This window comes from Aythya ferina (genome assembly GCF_964211825.1).
Source record: "Aythya ferina genome assembly, chromosome: 2".
NCBI classification, from domain to species: domain Eukaryota; kingdom Metazoa; phylum Chordata; class Aves; order Anseriformes; family Anatidae; genus Aythya; species Aythya ferina.
The window spans coordinates 112,082,003-112,106,982 of record NC_140297.1 but is presented as its reverse complement, the minus strand read 5'-3'; the positions used below and the strand labels follow the sequence as shown (position 1 = coordinate 112,106,982).

Genomic DNA, 24,980 nt, shown 5'->3' with positions numbered 1-24,980 from the left:
GTTATTAGATAAACTTTTCCTTTTTCAGGTTCAGTTCTGTAAATTCTCAATTCTATTTTTATATGGTTTGCAGGATGCATAAATATTTGATACAGTTTGCCAGCAAAGTCTGCAGGTTTAGGTTCTACAGTAATTTTTACTATTTCTCATGCTATTACTCTTCTTTTCTAAGAGTATCTCTGAAAATAAAGACTAACTCAAAGTACATTGTTTATGTGATAGTTTTAATAGAATGGGTCTGCATTTTTATAAATATTATGGAAAAAAGAAATACCCCATGTATCAGGTTATGCTACAGTTTAGCAAAGGAAAAACAAATGTAAACAATCAGCTGGATGGAAAATCTTTTGCTTTATTTACTGCTTTATCAAAGTTACTGATGGTTTAAATGCATTTCCTTGGACAAGAAAAAATTAAATTAACTAACAGTGCATTTTTGTGAGACATTTTATTTGTAGAACATTTATAATTTCTGTCTTTTTTGGAAAGAGATAGATTAATTACAATCTTATACTGTGAGAAGCTATATTTCAGTTAAATTCTTTTAAAATTTTAGTATTTCACAGATATCACCTGCACAGTCGTAGAGGGAACTACAAGACTTTTCAGTCTACTAGAAGTAACAACTTCAGGTAATGCCAAAGATACAATATACTTTTAAACAATAATAACATGCTGAAAAGATCACACAATTTCAGCATTAACTTAACAAGTACTTGCTACAGTCTTTCTAGACTATTTTTTTTCATGATTTAGACTTAGAAGTATCTTGAATAACTACTTTGTTTCTTTTATGAATGCATAAAGATAAAATGTTTGATGATATACTGACTTCCTCCAACTCTGAAATGACAGACCAATCATTCATTTCTTATACTGTTCAGGGCATCGTTCTCTGTACAGGCATTCATCAGTCTGAACTTGGACTAAACATTAAAAACTGCAGCACAGAGCTCCATCACCTGTGTGAAAGGAATAATTTGTAGCACTTGCTTCTCTCATGGGCCAGCCAGTGTGAGGAAACTTTTTGGGCAGCAGTTTGCAGATTTAGAATCATAAAATAGTTTGGGTTGGAAGGGGCCTTGAAGATCACCTAGTTTCAACCCCCTGCCATGTGCAGGGACACCTCCCACCAGATCAGGTTGTTCAGGGTCTTGCCCAACCTGGCTTTGAACACCTCCAGGGATGGGGCATCCACAACTTCCCTAGACAACCTGTGCCAGTGCCTCACCACTCTCTGAGTGAAAAATTTCTTCCTAATGTCTAATCTAAATCTATTCTCTTAGCAAGGTAGAAATAGATTTTTTTTTTTTCCAATGGGCAGTGCTATTTAACAGGTACAAACTTCTAGCTGTTACACTTCTCCATTCCCAGTTCTGTTTGTGAAGCACTCAAATTAAATATGTCCTTGCACTGCCTAATCACAGAGATGTAATGTGTATCTTCATGGCATATCTTAGACAAAGAGCTGCAATGTGAATTTGTGGTTTCTTTACAGCACACAACCTTCTTAATTATACACAGCATAATATTTGCTTCTCAAACACAAAAAAGGACTCCAGTTAAGCAGCCTGAGCTGCAGTCAGTGGAGAGAACATGTAGAGAGCACTGTGCACCTAGAGTTTGGCTTTGGGACTGAAAGAAGAGCAAACTTCAAAAATGTTACATGGAATATATGCTGATTACTTCTTTTTTTTATTATTATTATTTTTTTTCCCAAAAATTTATATTTCAGCCAAATGCAGAACCTAATTCTGATCCTTCTATGAACTTGTTATGTGAGCTAGGAAAAAAATGTTCTTTCCTTTATTTAGCCTCCAACTTGTAAAATGGAGATAACAGTATGACTATGTATGTTTGTATATATATATAAAAATCTTTATAGCAAAAGTGCAATATACAAATTGAAGACTATAGTGTGTCTGATAATCATAAAATTGTCAGTCACTGTATCTGTTGGATTCATTTTCTCTGAATTTTTCAGTATTTCATTTTCAGATTAAATTAGGTTATTTGTACATCAAAGGTGCCAACAAAACCAGGTAAGATTCCTTAAAGAATCACCCGTAAGTGCTTGCCAAAATCTCAAATCAGTCTCATAAAAGAGGTACAAATATGCTGGAAATGAGTTACAACATGAATCAATCTGATGCAGTCCTATGAATAAGCTGAATAAGTTGACAATTTGAGCAAATTGTCATTATGTGACAGAACTTCCTGACTGCAGTGTCTCAAGTATCAGATCTTCTTGAAATTACATATTTTGAAATCTTTGTCCATAGGGTGTTAGCAAGATTAACATTTTCACTTGAAATGAATGTCATATTTCTGTTCCTGTATAGATGGAATTAGGTGATTGCATACCACCTCTGTGGCAAGGCTGTGAGGCACCTAGTATGCATGTGTGCCTGTGAAATGTTCATGCATGTATATTCTTGTTTTTATTATCTATGACTTCTTCTATCCACAGGTGAAGGCTGGAAGTAAAATATCTGTTCATTTAACTAATTTAGAAACCTTTCACAGACCTTTCACTATTCCTATTTTTGGAGTACTTCTCCAAAATATAGTAAATGAAAGTTGGGATAATAATATTGTATTGCGCTCAATATTCACCTCATAACGTTGTAGCATTTTGAAAAAATAAAAAGTTAGCTAATTACATAAGCGCTTATCCATTTGAGATGTGCAGCTGTTCTTATCTCTGGTTGTTCAAGTGTCTTGAGATAAATTGTGCTATTCTCATTTTAAAAAGGAAGCCCATATCTTCAACACTAAGTGCCTGTGAAGGAGCCAAAGGACATTAAAAGCTGCAATCAAGAAGTAGTTCAGGAGTCCCTTTGGACACAATAATACTCCCAGGTGATATAGCACGCTGGTTTAGGAGTGATTAATACTCCCAGGCAGAGGATGGGCATGCCCAGGCACTCAAGGATGTATCACTCTTGCTGCACAGGTACAAGCCAATGCCACAAGCTGTGCTGAGTAGATACAGCATGCCTAGAAAGTATTACATTTCTTGTGCATGCTCTGTAACATGCATTTGCCTATGCACAGTGCATCTTGAACAGGTTGAGATCACAGTGCCTGAGTAGAGTGTCAATAGAGCACACATACAATAAGTCTATGGTAAATCACAGTGGGCAGGCTTAGGATTTCTTTTTTTGTTTGTTTGTTTTGTTTTGTTTGATTGTTTGTTTGTTGTTTTTTTTCCCCAATTTATAGTTACTGCCGGACACCTATAAATCTTGGGCAAATACTGAGACTTCCCAAATTCTCACAGGGAAAGGGGAAGGACCAGTGGCACCAGGCTTTGGCTTCTTCTTAGGAAGGGGGCTGGGCCAACATAGCTGTACCACCCAGAGTATTATAAGGTCTTTCTTCTGCACCAAAGACTGCATTATGGTGTAGAGATATCTAAGCTGGTTATGGCAGTAGTATCAATCTACTTTGCAAAAGCAGGCTGTCTGCTTTGCTAGTAGTGCAGACTAACAGGAGTTGGTCTGTAGAGCAAACGGTGCTGAAGACCTGAAGCCCATACTTTAAACATTTCATGTTGTGGTGTGTTTTCATTTTTGTTTGTTTGTTTTCTTAAATTCAGATTATCTGTCATTCAGTCTCAGGACATGAATACCCACTTGCAGCTGCAGTTGGCTAAGTCTGCTCCTGTAGAAATTCTTCGAGTTTGGTTCAGAAAATTGATCGAGTTTGCATACAGCAAGATCACAGCAAGAACAACAGCACAATAAAGGGACTCAATCAGGGCGTTCATTTCAGAAGCATATTCCTGATCCAGACTAAAACACTAACGTAGACGTTGGCAGAGAGATCAGTGTGGACTGATTTATCTTGCCAAGCAGTTGGACTTGTAGGGTCTGCACAGACCTTCAGGCTAGCACGGCAGATCTGCTGCTGCTGTCCAAACTGGCAAGCTCTGTTCTCTCCACAGTGCACCGCAGGCTTTAGCCAAGATAGAAACTGATTTTAGCAGCATAAATGGCCCAAAAGTCAGGGAAAGAGAAAGACATTTTAGAGCTGCTGTCTTACTGCTTGCCAATATTGAATCTTGCTGGTGAAAACTGATGTACAAAAACCATAGATTGATGCTTTCAAAAGTAACCTTTGTCCTGTGTGTCCTGTATAAGGCAAGAGAATGTAAGGAAGCCTCAGAAGATATTTTTGAAGATTTTGGCACAAAAGTCTTGCTCAAGTCTACGTGGGAGGTCATAGGCAGAAACACACAACAGTCCTCTAGGAGGTGATGATTCATGTTTTTAAAACTGCTCTGAGACAACAAAAGTAGAGAATGTATAACTTTAATAAAATAGAAATACAATTTGTTTTTCACTGTGGTGTTACCTTTCTATCCAGCATAGTCAAGAATTTGACTATGTTGCAGCCTTTAAAAATATTTCTGTTGTTAACAGAGTTGAATTAGGCTTTTATAAGCCTAATTCAAAATTTGTAATGGAAACTGCTGAAGATTGTTCCAATTTAAATTTTAAATTACCTTCTTCATCTTTGGATCAAGTAATTTCTTTCTGGAAAAGCATATAAACGTATTTACATTTTTTGAACATTTAAATAACTAAATAGTCATGGAAGTACATGTCACAAGAAATAAGACAATGCAGACACAGATGAAATCGTCTTCGTTAAAACTTTAGAAAAGAATAGGCTACAGTCAGACAGTAAATGTCACAGGCTCCCATCAGTGTTTTTTACACAAATGATACTGAAAGCAAACACACCAACATTATAGTCATACTGCCATACAGGAAAGAGGAAAAGCTCTGGAGTCTAGAAGGTGACAATCAAATTCAGCCATAGCTTGTTAAGATGGGGGCAGAATCCCATGTTACAGCTCATGGAAGTTAAAACACATACATTAGCCACCATACTCTGCCAAAATAGATTTGTTTACTTACACAACAAGCAATCATATTGTTCTTCACCGATATTTCTAAGCATGTATTTGCTTGTTGGTATCTATTTTTAAGCAAATAGAAGAAAATGTGTATGTTTGCATAAGAGCTTGTAGATGTCTGGATGAAGATCTCCAAATGAATGTTTTGACTAACCCTAAATCTGTGCCACCTCTTTTAGCTCTTCATATATAGGTGTGCCTGAGCTATTCTGGCTTAGGAAAGGTTTGCTTATGACTTACACAGAATGGGTGAATCAGCTTTTAAAGATATTGCTTTCATTTGTTCCATCAGTTAATTTTAGATACCCCTTGGATTTGTACAAAACAACATGACTAAGGATATTTGTAATAGTCATTGTGATGAAATATCTGGCAGGCATGCAGCCTACTGCCCTGCAGATGAATTGTGCCAAACAGGTAACAAATCCCAACCGGTTCAAACATCTTGCAATTTGAGATGTCCTGCCAAGAATCAAGAATGGGGGAGATGTGGGTAGTGCAACTGCATAGCCCTGAGATACTGTAGTATCCCTGCTAGGCCATAAACTTTGCACTGAGTTTGCAAGGCCCCAGAACTGCTGGACTTGCTCTGCTAAGACTTTTATTGACCTTCCCACAACTTTGTTTTACACAGTTTAGCTCTAACAGTAATTCTTCTAGTTGGCCAGGTGTCTATGAGCAATTTGATTTACTTTTGCTTATCTTTGTATAGCACCACCGTGGCTTTACAGCTCTAACACAATGAGACAGAGTAGAGACATGCAGGTCTGGTATGATAACGAAGGCCCTGACCAGTGGAGACACTGGATATGTGGTAGCTGAATACGGACATGGGATAATAAGAGATGGGACACAAGCTTGGCACTGGTGCCCCCTCAGCCACAAACAACTCGCCAATACTCAGGTGCAGAAATGCAGACCTGGAGATGGACAAAAATAGATGTAGGAACTGTCAAAACCAAAAAACCTAACAAATATAAAAGCCAACATGAGTTTGGTTGGAATGTGGAGCTGCAGACCAGTGAAGAAAGAGCAGGATGTAAAAGTGTTAGCAAGCATGACCCTGTGCAGAGCCTAGAAGGAGAGAGAAGAAGCCATCAGCATGCACATCGTATTCCCCACAGTAAGGGCAGCTGACAGCTCACCATTACATCCCAGGCCACCACCGCCAGAATGAAACCACCAGCTTCAGGACCTAGCAGAGCAGGGAAAGGTGAGGATAAGTGATATCAGGAAAAGGGGTAGAAACTAGGAAGTGTGAATAACAGTTTTAACTGCAGTATTATTAATACTGATTTATTTTTTCCACATAGGCTTATTTTTTTATTGCATCTTCTGTAGTCACAGACCACACACAATTGAAAATAATTTCAGCTTTTGTGGGCAAATTGAGAAAGGCACTTCAAAATTTGTCCCTTGTTGGCTAAAATGAGTACAGACAAAGAAAAGAAAAAAAAAAATCAATGCCTGCACTGCATTAGTCTCCTATTTTGTCATTCGTCCAGAGAATTTTGTTTTTTCTTTGTCAGAAAATTTAACATTCTGGCTGACGGATGTTAAATGGTTGGCATGTTACTCATGATAGATTGGATAAATACAGGGATTTTCCAGGGGTGAGGCAGGGAGCGTGCACAGATTACTGATATTTTCCTCTATCAGTGGGCAAGTAGAGCTGTGCAACTGGATCAGAGCAAGGATGACTCTTAACTATGCAATCTGCTGAGTTACTCAGTATTTTTAAATTTCGGGAACAATCAGAATGATCGATCACGTTTGCTCAGTAATTAGACTAGGTTCACACCAGGCCATACAGTCTAAAAAGAGCTTATGCTATTGGCAGCTCTCATCTGCTCGCCTACAGTTTGTTTTACTGTATGCACAGAATTTTGCCCCAGGAAAAAAATCTGCAGAAAACCCTCTGTTTGCAGATTTGTAGAATAAACTCCTTGGATCTTAGTGCAAGCAAATTCTCTCAATGCACACGCGCAATTTTCTTGTGAATGGCATTTATGTGTGTACATCAAAAGAAGAAAATCCCTAAGGGCTCTGTTTAAACCAACAATAGCCGAGAAATTCAGGAATCTCCCACCAGAGCATGCCCCGTTTTGCCTACTTTGTATCACGCAGGCTTTGAATGAGGTCTGTGGCAGCCAGGCGAAACAGGACACGCACCAGCTTTCTGCTCGCTCGCTTGCACAGACTTAAAATTAAGCCATCAGGAATTTATGGGCTGTCTAATGGGAGCACATCACCCATGCAGGGTAGTGTTGGTGCTACAGGGATGCTATAGGGGACGCTCACCATTGTGTGCCCCATCCATGGGGGGGACGGGGGGAGGGCTTGCGTTTTGGGATGGTACAAGGGGATGGTGTGTGGGCCAATTAAAAAATCACCATCATCATCACCATAAAAAAAAAAAAAAAAAAAAAAATCACCACCACCCATCAGTCTTTAAACAGGACTGATGGCAAGAAACTCCTGAGCATCCAAACCTGCAGGAGGGAGGGAAGGGGGGAAGGAAGGAAGAAAGGAAGGAGGAAAGGAGGGAGGGAGAGAGAGAGGGAAGGAGGGAAGGAGGGAAGGAGGGAGGGAGGGAGGGAGGGAGAGAGGGAAGGAGGGAAGGAGGGAAGGAGGGAAGGAGGGAGGGAGGGAGGGAGGGAGGGAGGGAGGGAGGGAGGGAGGGAGGGAGGGAGGGAGGGAGGGAGGGAGGGAGGGAGGGAGAGAGGGAAGGAGGGAAGGAGGGAAGGAGGGAGGGAGGGAGGGAGGGAGGGAGGGAGAGAGGGAGGGAGGCGCTGCGCCCCGCCCCGGCCCTGCGGAGCTGCGCGGAGAGGCGCGGAGCAGGGGATGCTCAGGATGTCCTTCAAGGTGAGCCGGGGGGGGGGGTGTACACAAGGGATAGGATCATTTAGCCCTCCCGTTTCCTTTTTTTTTTTCTTTTTTTCTTTCTTTTTTTTTTTAAAAAAAAAAAAAAAGCTTTCCCTGCCGGCAGCCGGCGAAACGTTTCACCGTCTTCTTAGAATTAGAGCTTCATTTATTTATTAATTTATTTATATTTTTAGGAAAAAAAAAAAAAAAAAAAAAAAACTGTGGGAGGGGCGGTTTGGAGGGGGGGAGAAAGAAATAGAAGCGCCCTTCCCGGGCTGTGGGGTGCCCCAGGGGTGCTTTGGAGGCAGGCTGTGGAGATGCAGCTGGGGTCCCCCTAAGGACGGCTGCTCGGCGGTGCATAAATCACGGCCCTCCGCTGGCTTTAGGGTCTGTGCTCTGCAGGTTTTGATGCAGCCGGGAGCCTCCCCTCGACTTTTCCGGTCCTCTCTGCTGGCGCTGGTTGTGTAATAGTTAGGAAGCAGCTTTTATCCCTGCTCAGGCTGTGGTGGCCACTGAAGCTCGGCCGGTTCGTTCCCTTTTCTGTGATTCCTGTCACTGTGCTTCTGTCATCCAAACCCACCCCAGAACAGTCACAGTCAAAACATCACCTAAAATAAGTTTGTTTTTTTTTGTTTTTTTTTTTTTTTAATCAGAGGACAGGATTAATAAGATCAATTGGCAAAGAGGGAAGCAAACAGCAATTTGCTGATGATGACAGATTATATCTAGGCTAGATGTACATCTCCTCAGTTTATGGACTTCCTGGATGCTGTGCTTGCTCTTCACTTATTGATCACCAGCTCTGTGCCAGTCCTTTGCCACGTTGCTCATGTTGCATTGCTTTATATGAAGGGTTGTTCGCTGTCCTTCCCTCTCCCTCAGTCTCCCCCAGCAGTGCTCGTGCTGCACTTGCCCGGTGTTATTTCGATGGCAGGACTGCTCAACACTGCAGGTGGCTCCCACCTGAAGCCAAAGCTCTCATTTGTCAGGGAGCAGGGCACTTGAGTGGTGAAATCTCAGCATGCATCCCATTTTTTGTCCTTCCTTGGCCCCATACCTCTTCAGTCTCTCCTGTCACTCCACTCTTTCTCCGTGAGTTGCTCCCACCTTTGTTTCTCATCAGCACCCACCTTAATTTGCTCATGGTCTTTCTCCTCTTTTTTTTTTTTTTTTTTTTTTTTTTTTTTTGTCAGCAACTAAGGTGCCAGCCCCATGTTCTTGCCACCTTCTTCCTTTTTGGCATCTGTGTGTTTGTTGTTTTTTGTTGTTGTTTTTGTTGTTTTAACCTTGTCCTTCAGATCTTTGTTTCTGCTCTGTCCCTACCTGCTCCCTTGTTGTGCCATTTCTCACTTTCTGTCCCCTCCTGCCCAAGGTAGCTCAATGCCTGCTCTCTCTCCCCCTGGCGAGCTGCAGGCCTCTGCTTTCTCTCTCTTCTCTGTGTCTTGTTCCTTGGCATTTTCCCTTTCTCTCAGAAGGCAGTGTACTTACTTTGGACTCCAACCACCCTCCATTTGCTACTGCCTATTCATATTTTCCATCTTATTATCCTTCTTACCCACAAGCTAGCATTTCTTGTTCACTCTCATTGTCTGTACAGGTGAACATCTTCTCTTCTTCTACCACATTCTCTGTGCTTTTGCCTACCTTAACTTACGTCTGTATCTTCAATTACCTGTCTCCTTACTCAAGGTCTTCTGTGTAAGACGTATTACTATCTAATGAAGACCTCTGTCTTTCCTTCTGAGTCCCACTAATATTTCCTGTTATATCATGCTTGATTCTGATTTCAGTTTTAAAACTTTTCTCTTGACTCCTCCTTTGCATCAGGACTGGTTTGGAAACTGAATAAGAAAAGGAAATGTTCTTGTATTTTGACTGTACAAGGAACCACCTGTCAACTCTGGACTAGTGTTCTCCTTCTCCTTTTTCTTTCTCTCTTCCTTTTCTTTCATCTTCGAGATCACTGTTTAAGAGCTAGACTCATCCTCCTCAGCTGTTACCCAACTGTGACCTGCCTCTTCTTTGCAAACAGCAAGTGAAAGGCAAGGCAGGGAGTGGGAGCTGGTGGTCACAGCATTTAGATGATACTTTTCTCCTCAACCTTACTTAGATGACACATACAGTTACTTTCTCACATTTTACTGCATTCCTGTATAGAAATGGTCTTGGTAAATTTATAAGATATATTTTCCTCTAAGCCATTTTTCAATAAGCATTTTTGCTTGATGTCAACACAGCATCAATAAAAGGCAAGCATTTCACCTCTGAGCTCTCCAAAAGGCATACGAACAATTGAAATGAATAACACAGCCAAATTTTGCAGTAATGCTTTAGAGACCTTGATGAAATAAAGGAAATTGTATCCTGAAAATTGTTGGTGCTGGAGAAAATGACATAATGAAATATTAGCTAATGCTTTGGTGAAAAATGGCATCACTTTTTCCAAACGTTTATTATGTTCTGTTCCCTGACTGTCAATGCTGAGAATCATTTGTTTATTTTAAGAAGTTTTTAGGAGCAGACTAGCTTTATAATAAGAATTACATCAAAACTTTATCCAAATAATCTCCTGAAATTCAACATTGCCTCTCCCTAAGAAGTATCTGATGAGACAGGACTGAATTCATAACTAAGCAACAGCAGTCAAGGAGTATGTCGTATCCTTTGGTTTAAAACCAGTTCATTGCTAAAAAATATTCAGTTAATCAGATTAATAATTCCAAGCTAATATATCATATTGTGTCTCCTAGTGATGTCAGTTTTGTTGGTATCACCTGAAAATGAAGAGCACACAGATATAAATCCTTGGTTTGAAGGTAGAAGACAAATTGCTACACAAATTGGTTCTTCTTGAGGTTGTCCCTGTAGAGTGTCCCAATTGCTTGAATGGTTTTGCAAATTCTATTCATCTTGGCATATAAAACAGCTCAGATTTGTGTTTGCTTTTTCTGTCTAATCAATACATAGCTGACAGACTGAACATGCATTGTACACAACTGTTATGTAAGGAGTCCCCAGCACTGTGGGGTCATGAGGGGAACTACAAGTACTGATAATGATTACAAATTGGGTTAGAAACACCACTGGGAAAAACCTAATTTTGTGTCCTTGATGCGTTTGAGAATTCTTCCCTGAATCTGATCCAAAGTGTGAGGACAACTTTGCTGGAGAACTACTGTAGGAATTACAGAATTGATAATAAAGACAATATCCCTAACTATGATCTCTACAAATAAATATCTGCCTATTAAACTAGAGCAAAAAGCACAACATGGACCAATGTGTGTTTAGGTCACCTGCCTGCTATTACATACAATTTGAGTGGTTGCAAGGGTAAAGGTGGAATAACCGTGCTTCCTCACTAGTCACCAGCAAAGAGGGTATAAAGTGCTAGCTCTGTTTTAAATGACTTGATCAGCAGATTCACCAGAGGTAAAGCAGTTTGTCAGCTGTAAAAGGAAAAACAAAATTAAGCCTATTGTGTTTCTTGCAATTTTCTTTTTCAGTCTCCTGCCCCTGTATGTGCTGGTACAAGAAATATTACTAACAATTTATGGGAACATTCCTAGAATTTATTGAATGGCTGAAACTCCTCTTCTCTCAAACAGTTGCTAATTTTATGACCTGCTAACACCTATGAATATTAAAAATGCAACCAATTAAAAATTCTCAGTGTGATGGATATGGAATAAATTCACAGAGAAGTAATCTTGTGCCTGCTGGTTTCTGGGAGGTTTATTATACGCATGTCACTGAAGGAAGCAATTTCAACTCTGATCTATGGATATATTTTAAGTGTCAGCCATAAAACTATTTAATTGTAGTTCTCTATCACATTACACTTGTGCACTGACATTTAGACATGGGAAAGTATGCATCAAATATTCTGAAGCAGAACGATTGACTTTTATATCCATTCTGCACTCTCTTTGGGTTATTTGAAGGCAGGATTCACTGGAGAGTAAGGTCCCTGAGTTATTGGCACTGTTTTGGTCTGAGATAGCATCATTGATGTGATGCTTTACTGAACTGTTAGTGATATTCAGCCTTATTCAAAACCAGATAGAAGCCTGCTGTATGGTATATATACCATTGTCACCATAGCTTTGTTTCACCTCAGCACTTCTGCTGCCACATTGCTTACCCATCAGCTTTTTTTTTTTTTTTTTTCTGTCCCCCTATTCTGAGGCAGTGATATTTTGCTCCTACAGAGAAGTTGCTTTGTGCCATTGTTTGTAGGACTGAGAAAGCTACCAATGTGAGTAGTAGTGGTCTGTGAAGTCTAGATTTCAGAGTTTCTCATTTTTGCCTTACCTATTGCCTTGTTTATATAGTAAATGAATTCATAAAGCTGTAGATGGCAGAATTTTAGCTTACTTTTTCTAGTATCACCCAGAAAATAAGTCATGCACCAACAGCTACAGGGTGTTAATTCCAGGAAGGGGACAAACCAAATAATATTGGAGATTTGTGAGCAATGCTTTTAAAGTATCAGGGCTTTGTATGGAAAAGACAGAAGTGGCAGAGAGCTAGCCTGAAATGCAGGAGGATGTCCTGCAGCAGGACATGGCAGCAGGATGAATCAGTCTCTGTAACTGGGCTCAGCCCCACCACAGGAGCAGACCATGCAGGTACCAGATAAAACATTGTTTTTTGTGATGTTTCCCTGGGGATCTGGAACAGCATCGTCAGCTCTTAATATAAAGCAAGCTAAAAGTCATGCTGCTATGGACACGGGGAAGCCCTGAAACAGCATGAGGTAGCACAGGGAGACTGATCCCTGTAATTGCGCAAATAAATCAGATTAGCTTCCCTAAAGTGAAAAATGCCTGGCTTGAATGCACAATTTTCACGTGTATGTTTGTCCAATACGTCTTCCAAAGTTTTTTCTTTTTTCTTTTTTTTTTTTTTCTTTTTCTTTTTCTTTTCTTTTTTTTTTCACCAGAAAGAAACACCGCTCGCCAATGCTGCGTTTTGGGCTGCAAGAAAAGGAAACCTGGCTCTCCTCCAGCTGCTGCTGAACAGCGGGCGAGTAGATGTGGACTGCAAAGACAGTGTATGCACACGATGCACGTATTCCCTTAGTGCTGATTTTACATCGCTTTCCGAAGCCCACTGCAGAGGGTGCAGCAGGGATCTGACTGGAGACGTTTGAGAGTCTCATGACACCTGAACATGATTTAAAACCTTCCCTTGTCAGGAAGCAAGTTTGAAACTCAAGATAAAATAGCATGATGATTTATATCAGTGGCAAGGGGTTAGGAATTTGCCAGCACTCAAAAATGTGTCTTACATAGTTATTTGTGGCGCTGACATTAAAAACACAGATCCTAGCACCTCGGGCTTCTCTCTGCAAGGAAATGTCATTGTGGTAGTAGATCACAGTGAAGAATCAACTCAGCCAAGCCCAGTAGCTATGATTCTGTCAGCTAACATGGCTCCTCATAATTAGTTTTTTTTTAAAAATAACCCGTCCAGTTTCTACTTAGGCAATGTAAAAGTTTGTATTTGATGTGCAGCCATTCCTGCTGTGAGGGGCACTGCGGTGTGCTACATGCAACTGTGGTGCTGGCCTCCTAACTTCCAGCTCTCCCCACCCCAGTGTCTCCTGCACTGGCACCAACATGAAGGCACAGCAAGATTTCCAGGCAAAAAGGAGGCCAAATAAGTGACCAACAGATTCCGAACGATTTTTTATTTTTATTTTTACTGTAGTTGTAGTCTCAAACTAGTTTTGAGGTTAAGAATAGGTTGAAAATACGTATAAGGTGTACGTCTTGTTATTCTGCCTATAACATATGTACCATTACTGGATCGTACAAAGCTACTGCGAAAAGCCAGGGAAAACTGAGGTTGAGAAGTCCCCAGATTTCCATTGGTTGATGTTGGGACTGACTTACAGGCAGTTGTGCCTGTGTCATATGGGATTAATGCCACTTCTAGCAATTAATGTGCTTCTCTCACTATGAATGCCTTCAAAGTGCAGGAGATTTCCTAAGCCCATTGTCTTCACACTATTTTTTTCATCTTCGTTTCATCTTTGACCTGTAGGCAAGTACTCGCCATGCAGTAAGTCTGGAGTTGATCCTATGACTGTCATTCAGACAGAGAGGAAAAGATGCATAGATGGGGGCATGAAGTAAAAAGGATAGAGATAGATGAAAAGAAAGAAGGTCCACTACTGCTCATTTTTTCTCAAAATAAGACAAAGCTTGATCAAGAATTTTTATAATGCACTTTAAAATATCCTGATATTAATTCTGTTAGGTATACACATTTTCTAGACTAAAATATTTTCATATAACTAAGACTGCATGCTCCATTTTTTGCAAATTCACAGATTTCTTCTTTAGACTGAATTGGTATGTGTGAATGTTTTAGAAAGATTAATTTTGTCCTCATGTATGTGGACTTTGCATGTTGCCACACATATAACCTAAGTCTTGGTTCAGTGGACCAGTGGCCCTACTGGGGTACTGAGGGAACCTGAACAGATAGTTCTGTTATGGAAAGTTGCCTGATACAACGTGAGGAGTCACAGACAGAGCTTGTCCTAGTCATTCAGCCAGGGAATTAGTATTCAAAACACTGGGACCTTACTCCTGGCTATGACTCAAAATGAAGTGACTCAGATAAGTCACTTTCCTCCTGTGTCCAAGGTTATTCTTCTGGAAAGGATGCAGATATCTTTGAGATTCTCTGATAAAAAGCTGTGCATAAACCAAAAATATTGTTGATGTTTTTGTTACACTTTTTTCAGGACAGTAATGCAAAATCACTGCATACGCAGTTGTTGAATGATCAGGCTTAGCTTTGCAGGCAAGTCTATAACGTATTTGCTTTAATACCTGCTAATTATTCATCTTCAAAGTATTCATGATAGCAAGTTTTAAATTGTCTTAGAATCTGTTCAGGGAAAGATTGGTCCCCCATTCAGGACAAGGAAAAGAAAAAGAGCAAACATGTTCTGTGGTCAACAAGCATAAACACTCTTCATCTTTTCAGAAGAGGCATTGTCTTTTGCAGACAGCCTGATTCAATGCTGAAGGTGTCTGTTGAAGGAACTGATCTGTTTCTCTTTATTCGCAGCTTGGCACAACAGCTCTGATGGTCGCATCTTACCATGGCCACATAGATTGCGTACGGGAATTGGTGTTGCAAGGAGCAGATATCAACCTGCAGAGAGAGGTAGGAGAAGTTCTGCATTCAGACAGGGATTGATTAAGTGACTGTTGGTTTATTGGAAATAATAAGAGTGTTGCCTGTTGTGTTTTGCCAACTGCTTATTTGTGCTGTGCTGTGCATGTATAAACAGGGTTCTCCTAAGGACATCAAGGAGTCGGATGTCTGAAACTTGTAATACAAAATCAGATGCCAGAGGTACCTTTATAAATAATTCATCAAATATTTCCAGCACACAGGGGTGGGGTGCTTATATCTGAGGTGTAACCCTCAGGTTACTCCACTTAAGCATCTGCCATTTTATTTATTGGTATGGTAATTTACAGCTTTCTGGATGGGATAAATGTGATGTGATAAGGAGAAGTCCTTTACTTTTGACTTGCAGAATTTGGTCATTAACATAGGGTGGATGTTGTTTTGACTCAGTATACCCAAGAGTTTCTGCCTTTCAGTCCGAGACAACTCATCTCGAAAAATCACACAACTTAATCACTCTTTCCTGCATGTCTACTTTGCATTCAAGGCATCTCTCACACCATGACTTGCTTGATTGCGGGAAGGAAAATGTCAGCACCTAGCTCTGTAGAAGTGCCATCCCCTCATACACTGCTCAGGTAGTGGTAAGGAGTATCTAAAGCCATTCTGGTCTGTGTGCTGGTTATAATTGCTCTGCAACGGAGTGGGACTGGCCCCAAAAGAACAGCAGTTTGATGAGGACATGTAGTGACATGGGATGATGGCAGGAAGAGCAGGACAGCAGTATTTCCATCACTTTAATAACCCAAGCAAATGTTTCTTATTTTCCTTGGTTACCTGGAACTAGAGCACGAATCTCATGCTGATGTCTTCAAGTCACTGAGTCAGTGAATGTCATGCCTGATGATATAAGTGTCTTTGCACTAACTGGCCTAAACTTGCATTAACCATGAATGTCAGTATCTTTCAGAGGGGCATGTATTTGAACATGTAGCTTCCCTTAGACAAACATTGCTTGAAAAGCAGCAACAAAAGGAAAAGTTGAGAACAGTTTTATGGACCTTTTCTTGAGTTTCACTCTGGACACATTGGTTCAGCAAGCCAATAAAAAGAGAAACACAGGAACACTCTAAAATCACTCCGCTGCAGAGAGGGAGCAAAATTAATGAAATTTAAGCCCTAGCAACAAAGGATACTAATCTGAAAGTAAATCTACCTACTCAAACTAGTGCTCTTGTACCTTGAAATTGCTGGGAATCTCAGGGAAAGGGAACACCCAGAGGTTTGTCTGTGAGAGGGGGCTCTAAAATGGTCTTGAGGGGCCATGTGTTGCAAGCTTTATACAAGTAATACAGTTATATGTTATACAACTGATATAAAATAAGGGCTTTCATTTCTTCAGCGAGGTTAATAGAAAATATGAGCTGCATGACTGGCAATAGTTGCTTGAAGGCTGCTTAGATGAATGGGAAGCTACTCATGCAAAACACAAGGGTGACATACCAACAGCAGTCACATTTGGCCAGTGGAGAGTCAAGCAAAGTGGAGCTCTGCTGTGCTGAATAATCCCTCTGTGGTCTTTCCACACCCTTATCCAAATCCAACCTATGCTCCTGTTTGTCTTAGGTTGTAGAAGCAGGTGGTAGAGGGGATGGCTACAAATTGGACGTTCCTCTCTTGAGTAAGACTGCTCTGTTCTCCCTCTAGGTTTTCTTTCCCTGTCTGAAGACTGAAGAGAAGTAAATGAATCCTAAGAGGTCTATATTAGAAATTGTGCAGAAGCCACTAGTGAAGCTTGATTTTTATTCCAATGTTTGATGCAGGCCACATTTCTCAGAGCGATGAGAAGAAAACTGACCTCTTAGCTAAGACACCTTGTGTCCTCTTTAGCCCTCAAAATCATCATGTATTTCCAGTTGATATTGAAATGATTGTGCTTAGTAAGCTTGAATTTGAAATGAAATGTATACTTTGATCAATCATGTTATGTGTTTGGGTTTTATTTAATCATTTTTTCCCCTACAGTCAGGTGCAACTGCTCTGTTCTTTGCTGCACAGCAAGGCCACAACGACGTGGTGAAGTTTCTCTTTGAATTTGGTGCCTCCACTGAGTTTAAGAATAAGGTATGATGCTTTGTCTGTCTTTATATGCTGATACATTCTGCCAGTCAGGACTGTTGTTTCCTCTTCACATGAAACATGAGGTGGCAGCAGGAATATGGCAAAATGATTTCCTCACTGCAATGTTTTCTGAATAATATGAGTACTACAACATATTATGAAAACATTAACTTGGCACTAGCTTTACTACCTGGACTTAATGGCCTGATTTGGCCAAAGATCAGTCCATTGATAGTGAAATCAGACTTTCCTCTTAAGCCATTCTCCAATACAAGAACAAAGGGTCTCTTTGTACACCTCAGGTACAATCCCATTTTATGCATATACGTACTCCACTTGCGCAGGCTAGAATTAGATCCATGTTGGGAAGTGTCTGCATACCACCTTAGGAGACAGAAGAATATAATGGCTTCAGTTTGAAGAAGAAAAATAGTTCTTTATCCAATGGTAACCAATTTTTCAAGATGTTGTAGTCAGTGATTTGAATAGGTCCCTCAACCCATACTTGCTGTTCAAAATCCCTGAAAACACAGGCTTTAAATACTACAGGAATTGATGGAACATCACAGGTACTCAACTCTTTACACTCTAGGGACTGTGGCAGTTATTACCGATTAAAAATCCCAGGGTTCTGTGGTCACAGAGTTCATGCATGCCCGTACAGTAGAATGTGGATCGATTCTGGTACCTCGGGGAGCTATGCTTGTGGTAAGCAATGCTCTGACCACAGCAGAAGCATCCATCAGTAAATTAAAAAACATGAATGAAATTGTGGCTGTTTAACCACAGCATGGAGTGCAGCTGTGGAACTTAGCACCATAGGAGGTTGCAATGTTAAATACAACAGCTGGATGTTAGGCTGGATTCTGGATAATCTCATGTGAAACAGAGTTATTGGGAGAAGCTGCACGTTAAAATAGAGTTGCTTATGAGTCTTTTATTTTAGGATGAGGGTAGCAAGATTCAGAAAAATATTCTCTCACATTCATTTGTATACAATTGGGTAGGTGAAATTACACCATTTTTTGAGTCATCTGACCTATAGACAGGCCACAAAAGCATGCTGAAGGAGCATGACAACATCTGATCATTTCTGAAGCATGCAAAATAAATTAAGGAGTCACTAGGGCAGATAAAAAGGTGTAAAGATCCAAATGAAAAGAAAATCTCTCCGCATTCAGTCCCTCCTGATATCTTCCACCTTTGGACAAATACAAACTTGGGCTTTACTGGATGTATCTCCCATTGGCCTTCTGATTTGTTTTGGTACTGGTTCAATTTTCTGATTTAATAATGTGATTTCCATAGCTTGAAATTATTAAATCAACTCTTCTTTCTGTTAAAGGGCAGCTAAGATAACAGGCTCTTCCATCCCTTCCCCCAAACCCCAGGAACAAAGTAGCTGACAAAATATGCCTTTTCAGGTCAGAGATAAGGCATTTTCTGATTAAGGCACTCATCTGGGAGCAGCACAGGAAAAGATGAGGCTGATCCTGTCTGTTTTTAAAGGGCATTGCAAAACTCATCAATTTACAATGAACTTTCTATTATACATGAAGATGTTTAATTTAAATATGAAAACAGTTTTAATGAAACCTAGGAAACAGACACTTTTAAACAAAGCAATGCAAAGTCCAGTGTCTTCTTTGTAATTTACTCCTCTGTAAATTTTAATTACTACATTTGTCACTCATATGCAAAAGTGCTGGAGAACGATCTTAATAAAACAATTCTTGGTATGCCTTGTATCATCTGAGTTGATATTCACTATGACAGGCTAAGCAAACATCCCTAGAAGTATGTATCAGAAAATAAAATGTTTTCTTTTCTTTACCTGAGACACATTATAAGCTTGCATCTGGGTTCTTGTAAGGATTTCCATGGAGGCATGCTTTCTGAGCAATACTGCAGGTTGAACAGTATGTTGGAGGCTATTTTCCAGTGGGCAGTAATTGCAGAAGATCGATTACCCTCCCTTGTAACATATTTCAGAGAAAGTAAGAAAAACATCATGTAATACTAAGGTGTTTGCAGGCAGTGATGACAGAGGTGAAGGAAGGGACAGGCAAATAGAGAGGTGTACACCAGAGAGCGTGGTCTCATTGGGTGCTGCTGTTCCCAGTGCTTACGTGGGAGATTGGCAGCTACTGTACATGCTGCTGACAGGGAGGAGAGAATATATGGATAAGAAAAAAAGGTTTCAAAGGAAGAATTACAGAGGTAGCTGAGAGGACTGGCTCCTGTATGAGTTTCCAGTGTGCTGGAAGGGTTTGCAGTAAAGGATTAGTGGAAGCTAAGCTGTGTCATGAAAACAGGATATGAGCAGGAAATAAACCCAAGCCTGAGTGCTTTCTCTCAGCTCCATTGCCCATTTCCCTCCCGCTGCAGAGCGGTTATTGCCCTACAAGTGTCTCCGTGGCTCCTCACATGTCCCTGCCTGGCTCAGAGTTTCCGAGAGGTTTGCCAGTACCGAAGGTGCTGCTTCAGCATTTTACTTGTTTCAGCTGAAGCCAAAAAAAAAAAAAAAAAAAAAAAGAATCACATGTCTGAAGGAGATTTTAAGACTGTCATTTATTTCTTGTTTTCATCCTTCCGTCTACCTTATAGTCTGTAAAACAGTGGGATCTTCAGCTAGAGCTTGCTGGAGAAAAGGCTCTTGTGCTGGAAAAAAGGGAAGAAAGTGAAAGCAAGATGTAAGTTTGAGAGGAGTTGGGGGGCTGATTTTTTTTTCTCCTCCTAAAAAAATGTGGACCTTTGCAGTGTTTTGTCCAACAGTGCCAATTCCTTGATTTAACTGAGTGTTGTCTTGCCATAAGGTGTTTTCTATGGAAAGGATTCCTGTCCTCGAGTTCTTTATCCTAAAGCAAGACCAATCCCTATTTATCATAGTGGTACTCGCATCCAGAGCATGCACACGAGTCTCAGTCTCTTCTGTGGAATGTGTTTGACTTTATAGGAGACAGTAGAGCAGGTCTTAGAGCCCACATGCCTTCCTGATCAAGGACCAAATCCTTGGGCCAAGGAGTTGTTATTTGATTTTTGCTGGCCCTGGAAATATTTGATTTGATGTGGGCAAATGGAACTAGATCAGGGTGGTCTAGATCCCTTGGTCACTCTAGTCTGAAAGATCTAAATGTTATGTTTTGGAAATGTGTTATTCCTTCCCAAAATGCATCTATCTAAAACTGTTCACTAAGTTCAGCCAACTACTAGGTCAGGATCCCCACATTGAGACACTTAGACATATCCTGCTTAAAGTGTCCTCCTTCTTAAACCTCAGGCTGTGACATCTCCACAGTGGAATAGCACAGTCCTGTTCCAAGCACTTGACTGTGGTTAGCCGTGCAGACCTGTCTTTGATTTGTCCTCTCATTTTGTGGCCTCCAGAAATTATGTTAATAACCAAACAACCTTCTTAAAATAACATAGTCTGTTGGGAAAACAAGGATTGTAGAAAATGAAAAGCCAAAAAGCAATAAACAAACTGTTCTCATATGCAGCTGAACATGACCACTTACCTTCCAGATGGGGAACCTCAGTATTTTTAAGCTTCCTATAGCTCATCCTTCCCTGCTTCTCTGAGGAGGACTTCCAGTCTTGATACCACAGTTTCTTTTCTTAACTCATTGACCTTTCTCTCCTCATTTCCTTCAGGGAAAGTCTTTAAAAATGTCCCTCTTTTTATTTGTTTGTAGGCCTTCAATCTGTTAACTCAGCGCCCAAGTAAAACTGGCTTTCAGCTGATGGGAGACAGGAAATAGGTTTCATGAAGATACTAGCTTTTCCCATTGTGTTTTAAGTTTGTAGAAGTGTTTTGTTGGTTTGTTTATTTTAATCCAGAAACCATTGTGGCTGCTTTTGTGTTCCGTTCCAGCAGTTTCAATTAAATTAGGATTTATTTTTTTTTACAGGAAAGTCTAGTGACTCATTACTACAGAGTAACTTAACTCCACTGACCAGGTTGCACACCGTGTTTACTTACATAGTCCAGAATTAACAATTCTTAGATGGTCACCTAACAGTTTCACATTGGTGACTTTGCTGACACTCAAGCCTTTCTTGCATTTTAATGTGGCAGGGCAGGAGGGTGAATAGTTTTTGAGCGCAGTTACAGGCAGTCCCTGCGGGTTACTTCAGCCATGTCAGGGCTTGAGTTTTCGTGGGATTGTTATAGGCATGAAATAGCACTACAGATTAAAAAGTTTGATTGTCACTTCCCGTTATAACAGATTAATTCATCCATTTGGGCTGTAACTTGTCTTGCTGGCTATCTATCCATGTGGAAAAAATTCAGACAAAACTTTTGAGCTGTTTCAGAAAACAAGACTGAGGGAAAATACTACCTTTTGCCCACAGCTTCTAGAAATCATTTATATGAAAATTTCAGATAGCTTGCTTTGTGGAGGAGGAGCTTGAGGCAGGGAGAAGGTGGGGAAGGAGACAGAAACCCTCAGGGATCCATGACGTGGGGCGTGCGTCATCCTTGCATCATGGCATGGTGCCATCCAGGGCAGAAGATGAGAACCTCCTCTCCATACCAGTGTCAGAAATTATGTCAGTTTTTAAGTGGGGTACAGTGCAATGAACATGATGTGGCAAGTCCCGCATTTGCTATTTCCATTGTTTCCGCTGGCTTGGAATTGTCAGCCAGCGATCCTGAGGTATTTCCCATCTCAGATAGCTCCTAAGGGAGCAGCTCTACAAGCCAGACATGATGCATGTGCCTAGGTCTCCCTTTAGTGGTGATGCACAGTAACTATAACTGTCAGGGATCACTTCTTCAGCAGAGTTAATGGGGCTTTCACTGGGTCATGGGTTTGGTCTGTTGCACGCTTCCACATTTAGCTAGAATGCTTTTAGATGCATCTTCCCCACACTTCTTAAGGCCAAAACTAAAAGGTGAAAGGCAGAACATGACAGAACGTGAGGTTCTGGTCAAAGAAGAGCAGATGATCTTCCCCTGCTTTAGAGCAGGGGAAGTTTGTGCTGTCCTACAAGGAGAGGAGTTTGTCAGGGGCAGAGGATTTGTCAGTAAAAGTAAAAGAAGAGATGCAGAACAGCTTGGTGTTGTGAAGCAAATAAAGTCTCTAGTGGGAAGGTAGAAGATGAGGAACTAAAAGCAGAATTTTCTTTGTTCCCATCACTCATGAAAAAAGCCTCAGGAGAAAAATGTTTATAGTGATGGAGCCAAAGATTTAAGGGCCATGGCTTGGCACTAAAATTATGAAGGATTCAGTAGCTAGTCACTCCAGAATTGTTGTGAGCCAAATTCTGAAAAGCCTTAGGATTTGCTTATGTTTTATGGTGCCATTCAGTCTAGCATCTTCACTCCCACACTGCTGTACCCTTTCTTTGCTTTTTCACAGGATGGAGGTACTGCTCTTCTAGCTGCTTGTCAGTACGGGCACGCAAAGGTAGTGGAAACTCTGTTGAAGCACGGTGCCAACATTCACGATCAGCTTTACGTGAGTTATTCGACACGGATAATATTGACAACACTGGTGGTGGAACAAATGTGCTGTTTGTTGGACAGCAGTGGGTACTCTGGCTCCAGCACAGAGAAGCATTTGCCAAATGTTGTGGTTTTGTAGTACTCTGCTTCTCTACACTGTGATTTTTGTTAACTGTCTGCTTTTCACAGTTTTGGGAGAAGCAGTACAAAGCCAGAAAAGATGGGTTAGCTATGTTTTGTTTCCTTGTCTGTAAGAAGGTTTTGTTCCAAACCAGCACCATCATTGTGCTGTCCCTTACCATTGAACAAAAGCTCGTGTCATGTTTTACCACATCAGATTTGCATTGCAGACAGAGAATTGAATAACTTTAAAGCCACTGAGGCATTCAAGAATCAGTTTATCAGTTTTCTGCCAAGAAATGTAGTAGAATTTATGTTATCTTTAATATATATATATTTAATATCAGTTAAAATGATGCTATTTGGTATTTGTGTGTCTCTAGTTTGTCAGTTCTTTGGGCAAAGAGTGGTTAAAATGACCAAACTGACATTGTTTAGTTGACTTTTCAGAAAGCTGGACTGAGCCAATGAAGTACTGGATTTAATTTACTTCAGCAGAGGCACAAATAGGCTGGGCTTCTCAGCATTCAACAAAAATGAGTGGCAGGCTTTCTCTCCACTTCCCACCACTCTTACCTACCTGAGGGCATAAGACAAGTCTGACAAAGTGGAATTTGTTCCCCGTGGATATATGTTTGTTTTTTTTCAGCCTTTTCGATGGGGTTTGCAGGATGCTGTTGGTCAGCACTGAGCACTCTCAGCTCCCACCAGTCTTCATGCACTGGTCACACAGAGAGACCCCACCTCTGCGCTGCTCCCACCCCACATTTGTGCAGAAGGTTGCTCCACAGTCACTGCTGTCCTTGCTTATTTAAGGGTTAGAATAATTCATAACATTCATAATGTTTGTCATCCTCTGTTTGCTAATCCCAGGGTTTTCCACCTGGTTTAAAAATAGCAGTGCTTTTGCACCTGGAGACACTTACCTAGAAATAAAGGCAGTAAAATAACTTCCTTGTTGTCTCTGCTTGAAACGAGCAGTATTTACATTCAGATTTAGAGATGTATTTTTATTGCTCAAAGTCATGAGGCAAAACCAGTCAGAAAAAGCTGCTTGATAAAGTAAGAACACAACATCTTAAAAACAAGCATTAGCCTAACTCTTTTTTTTTTTTTTTTTTTGGGACATTGCCAAGTGGCTTTTACACAATGGTATCTGGCTGGCAGTTTCACTTGCAGGCAGCCAAAGGAGAGGGAGTTCATGCATGCACTTGGGCAGTCCTCCCCAAACCATCAAGATAGATGTTTTAATTTTAAGCTGAATCACGTGAGGGGTAGAGGAGAACACAAGAGAATACGTCAACTAAACAGTGCTAGTTGCAGAAATATTTTATAGCCTCTAAACAGCTTTCTTGTTATAGCACCGAATCAAGTACAAATCCTAAATAATTGCTTTAAAATAATAATGGTTGTATGACAGGCAAGCCAGGCTCTCCATCTTGATTGGTGCTGTATTAAAGAGCTCTTTAATGTTACGCAACCTTGTCTGCTTTCTAAATGGAAGTGTTCCTACTGTATGTGTCTCTGGAGGAAGCTGCAAAATGCCCAATGCCATCACCCTATTTCATGCACTTGCACAACAGCCAGAGGAAACAGACCCTCAGAGGGCCTGGGGATGGATATTCACCTGCAATGCCAGCAGATACCTCTCTTCTTTACCAGGAAGGGCATTTGCCATGCAATCAAGGTCAAACATTTTAGATTCAGTCCCTGGGCATGCTATTCAGCGCAGGTTTCAGGCCTGTGCTGAGTTTTGCAGAAGGAGGGTGTAAGCAGTATGTCTTTCCACTTCTAGTTGGTTGGATGGCTTTTAATGTGGTTTGAAAATTTTTCACTGAAAAAAACAAACTCAATGAGATACGAGTTTTTATTTTTTTCCTATGGAGAAAGCTTATGTGACTCCAAGTGTTATGAATTTTCTAATGTTGAGAACATCTCCACGTGAAAGTCATGCTGAAAAAAAAATAAATCCCAGATTAGTTCATTTTCTTCACAAACTTTTCTTAGAGAAATGATGGCTTCTGACAGGGCTATGAGGTACTCTGTCCTGCATGGATATTTACCCACTTTTATAACAGAGCCAATCTCTTCTGCAATATGTGCCCGAGCAGTGGTCTAGTTGCTGGCGTGGCGTAGCAGTATGGCACAGTGCTCACTCCTTCAGTCTAAAGGGCAGGCTTCAGTGCCAGTCTCCAGTTCTGCAAAGTATTTGAACATGTTTTCACCATGTGCATCTCTGTGGCAGAGCACCTCTGCATGAGCTTAACAAACCTGAGTAAATGTATTTGCCTAAATAGGAATGGATTTCTAGTTATGTAGACCAACGCTTTGGTGATC

The 24,980-nt window shown here is 40.7% G+C and overlaps 1 protein-coding gene across 2 annotated transcripts in view; it reads left to right on the top strand.

Annotated features, from left to right (window-relative positions):
* Nucleotides 1–7,740: 7,740 nt before the first annotated feature.
* The window catches only part of ANKRD29 (ankyrin repeat domain 29), a 30,723-nt gene continuing 13,483 nt past the window's right edge, over nt 7,741–24,980 (top strand). For both annotated transcript variants that reach the window (XM_084507404.1, XM_084507403.1), the window contains exons 1-5: nt 7,741–7,792; nt 12,738–12,848; nt 14,882–14,980; nt 16,976–17,074; nt 22,438–22,536. In XM_084507404.1, coding sequence (XP_084363530.1) covers nt 7,772–7,792; nt 12,738–12,848; nt 14,882–14,980; nt 16,976–17,074; nt 22,438–22,536 — 429 coding nt within the window. In that variant the 5' untranslated portion in view covers nt 7,741–7,771. The remainder of the gene's footprint in view (nt 7,793–12,737; nt 12,849–14,881; nt 14,981–16,975; nt 17,075–22,437; nt 22,537–24,980) is intronic.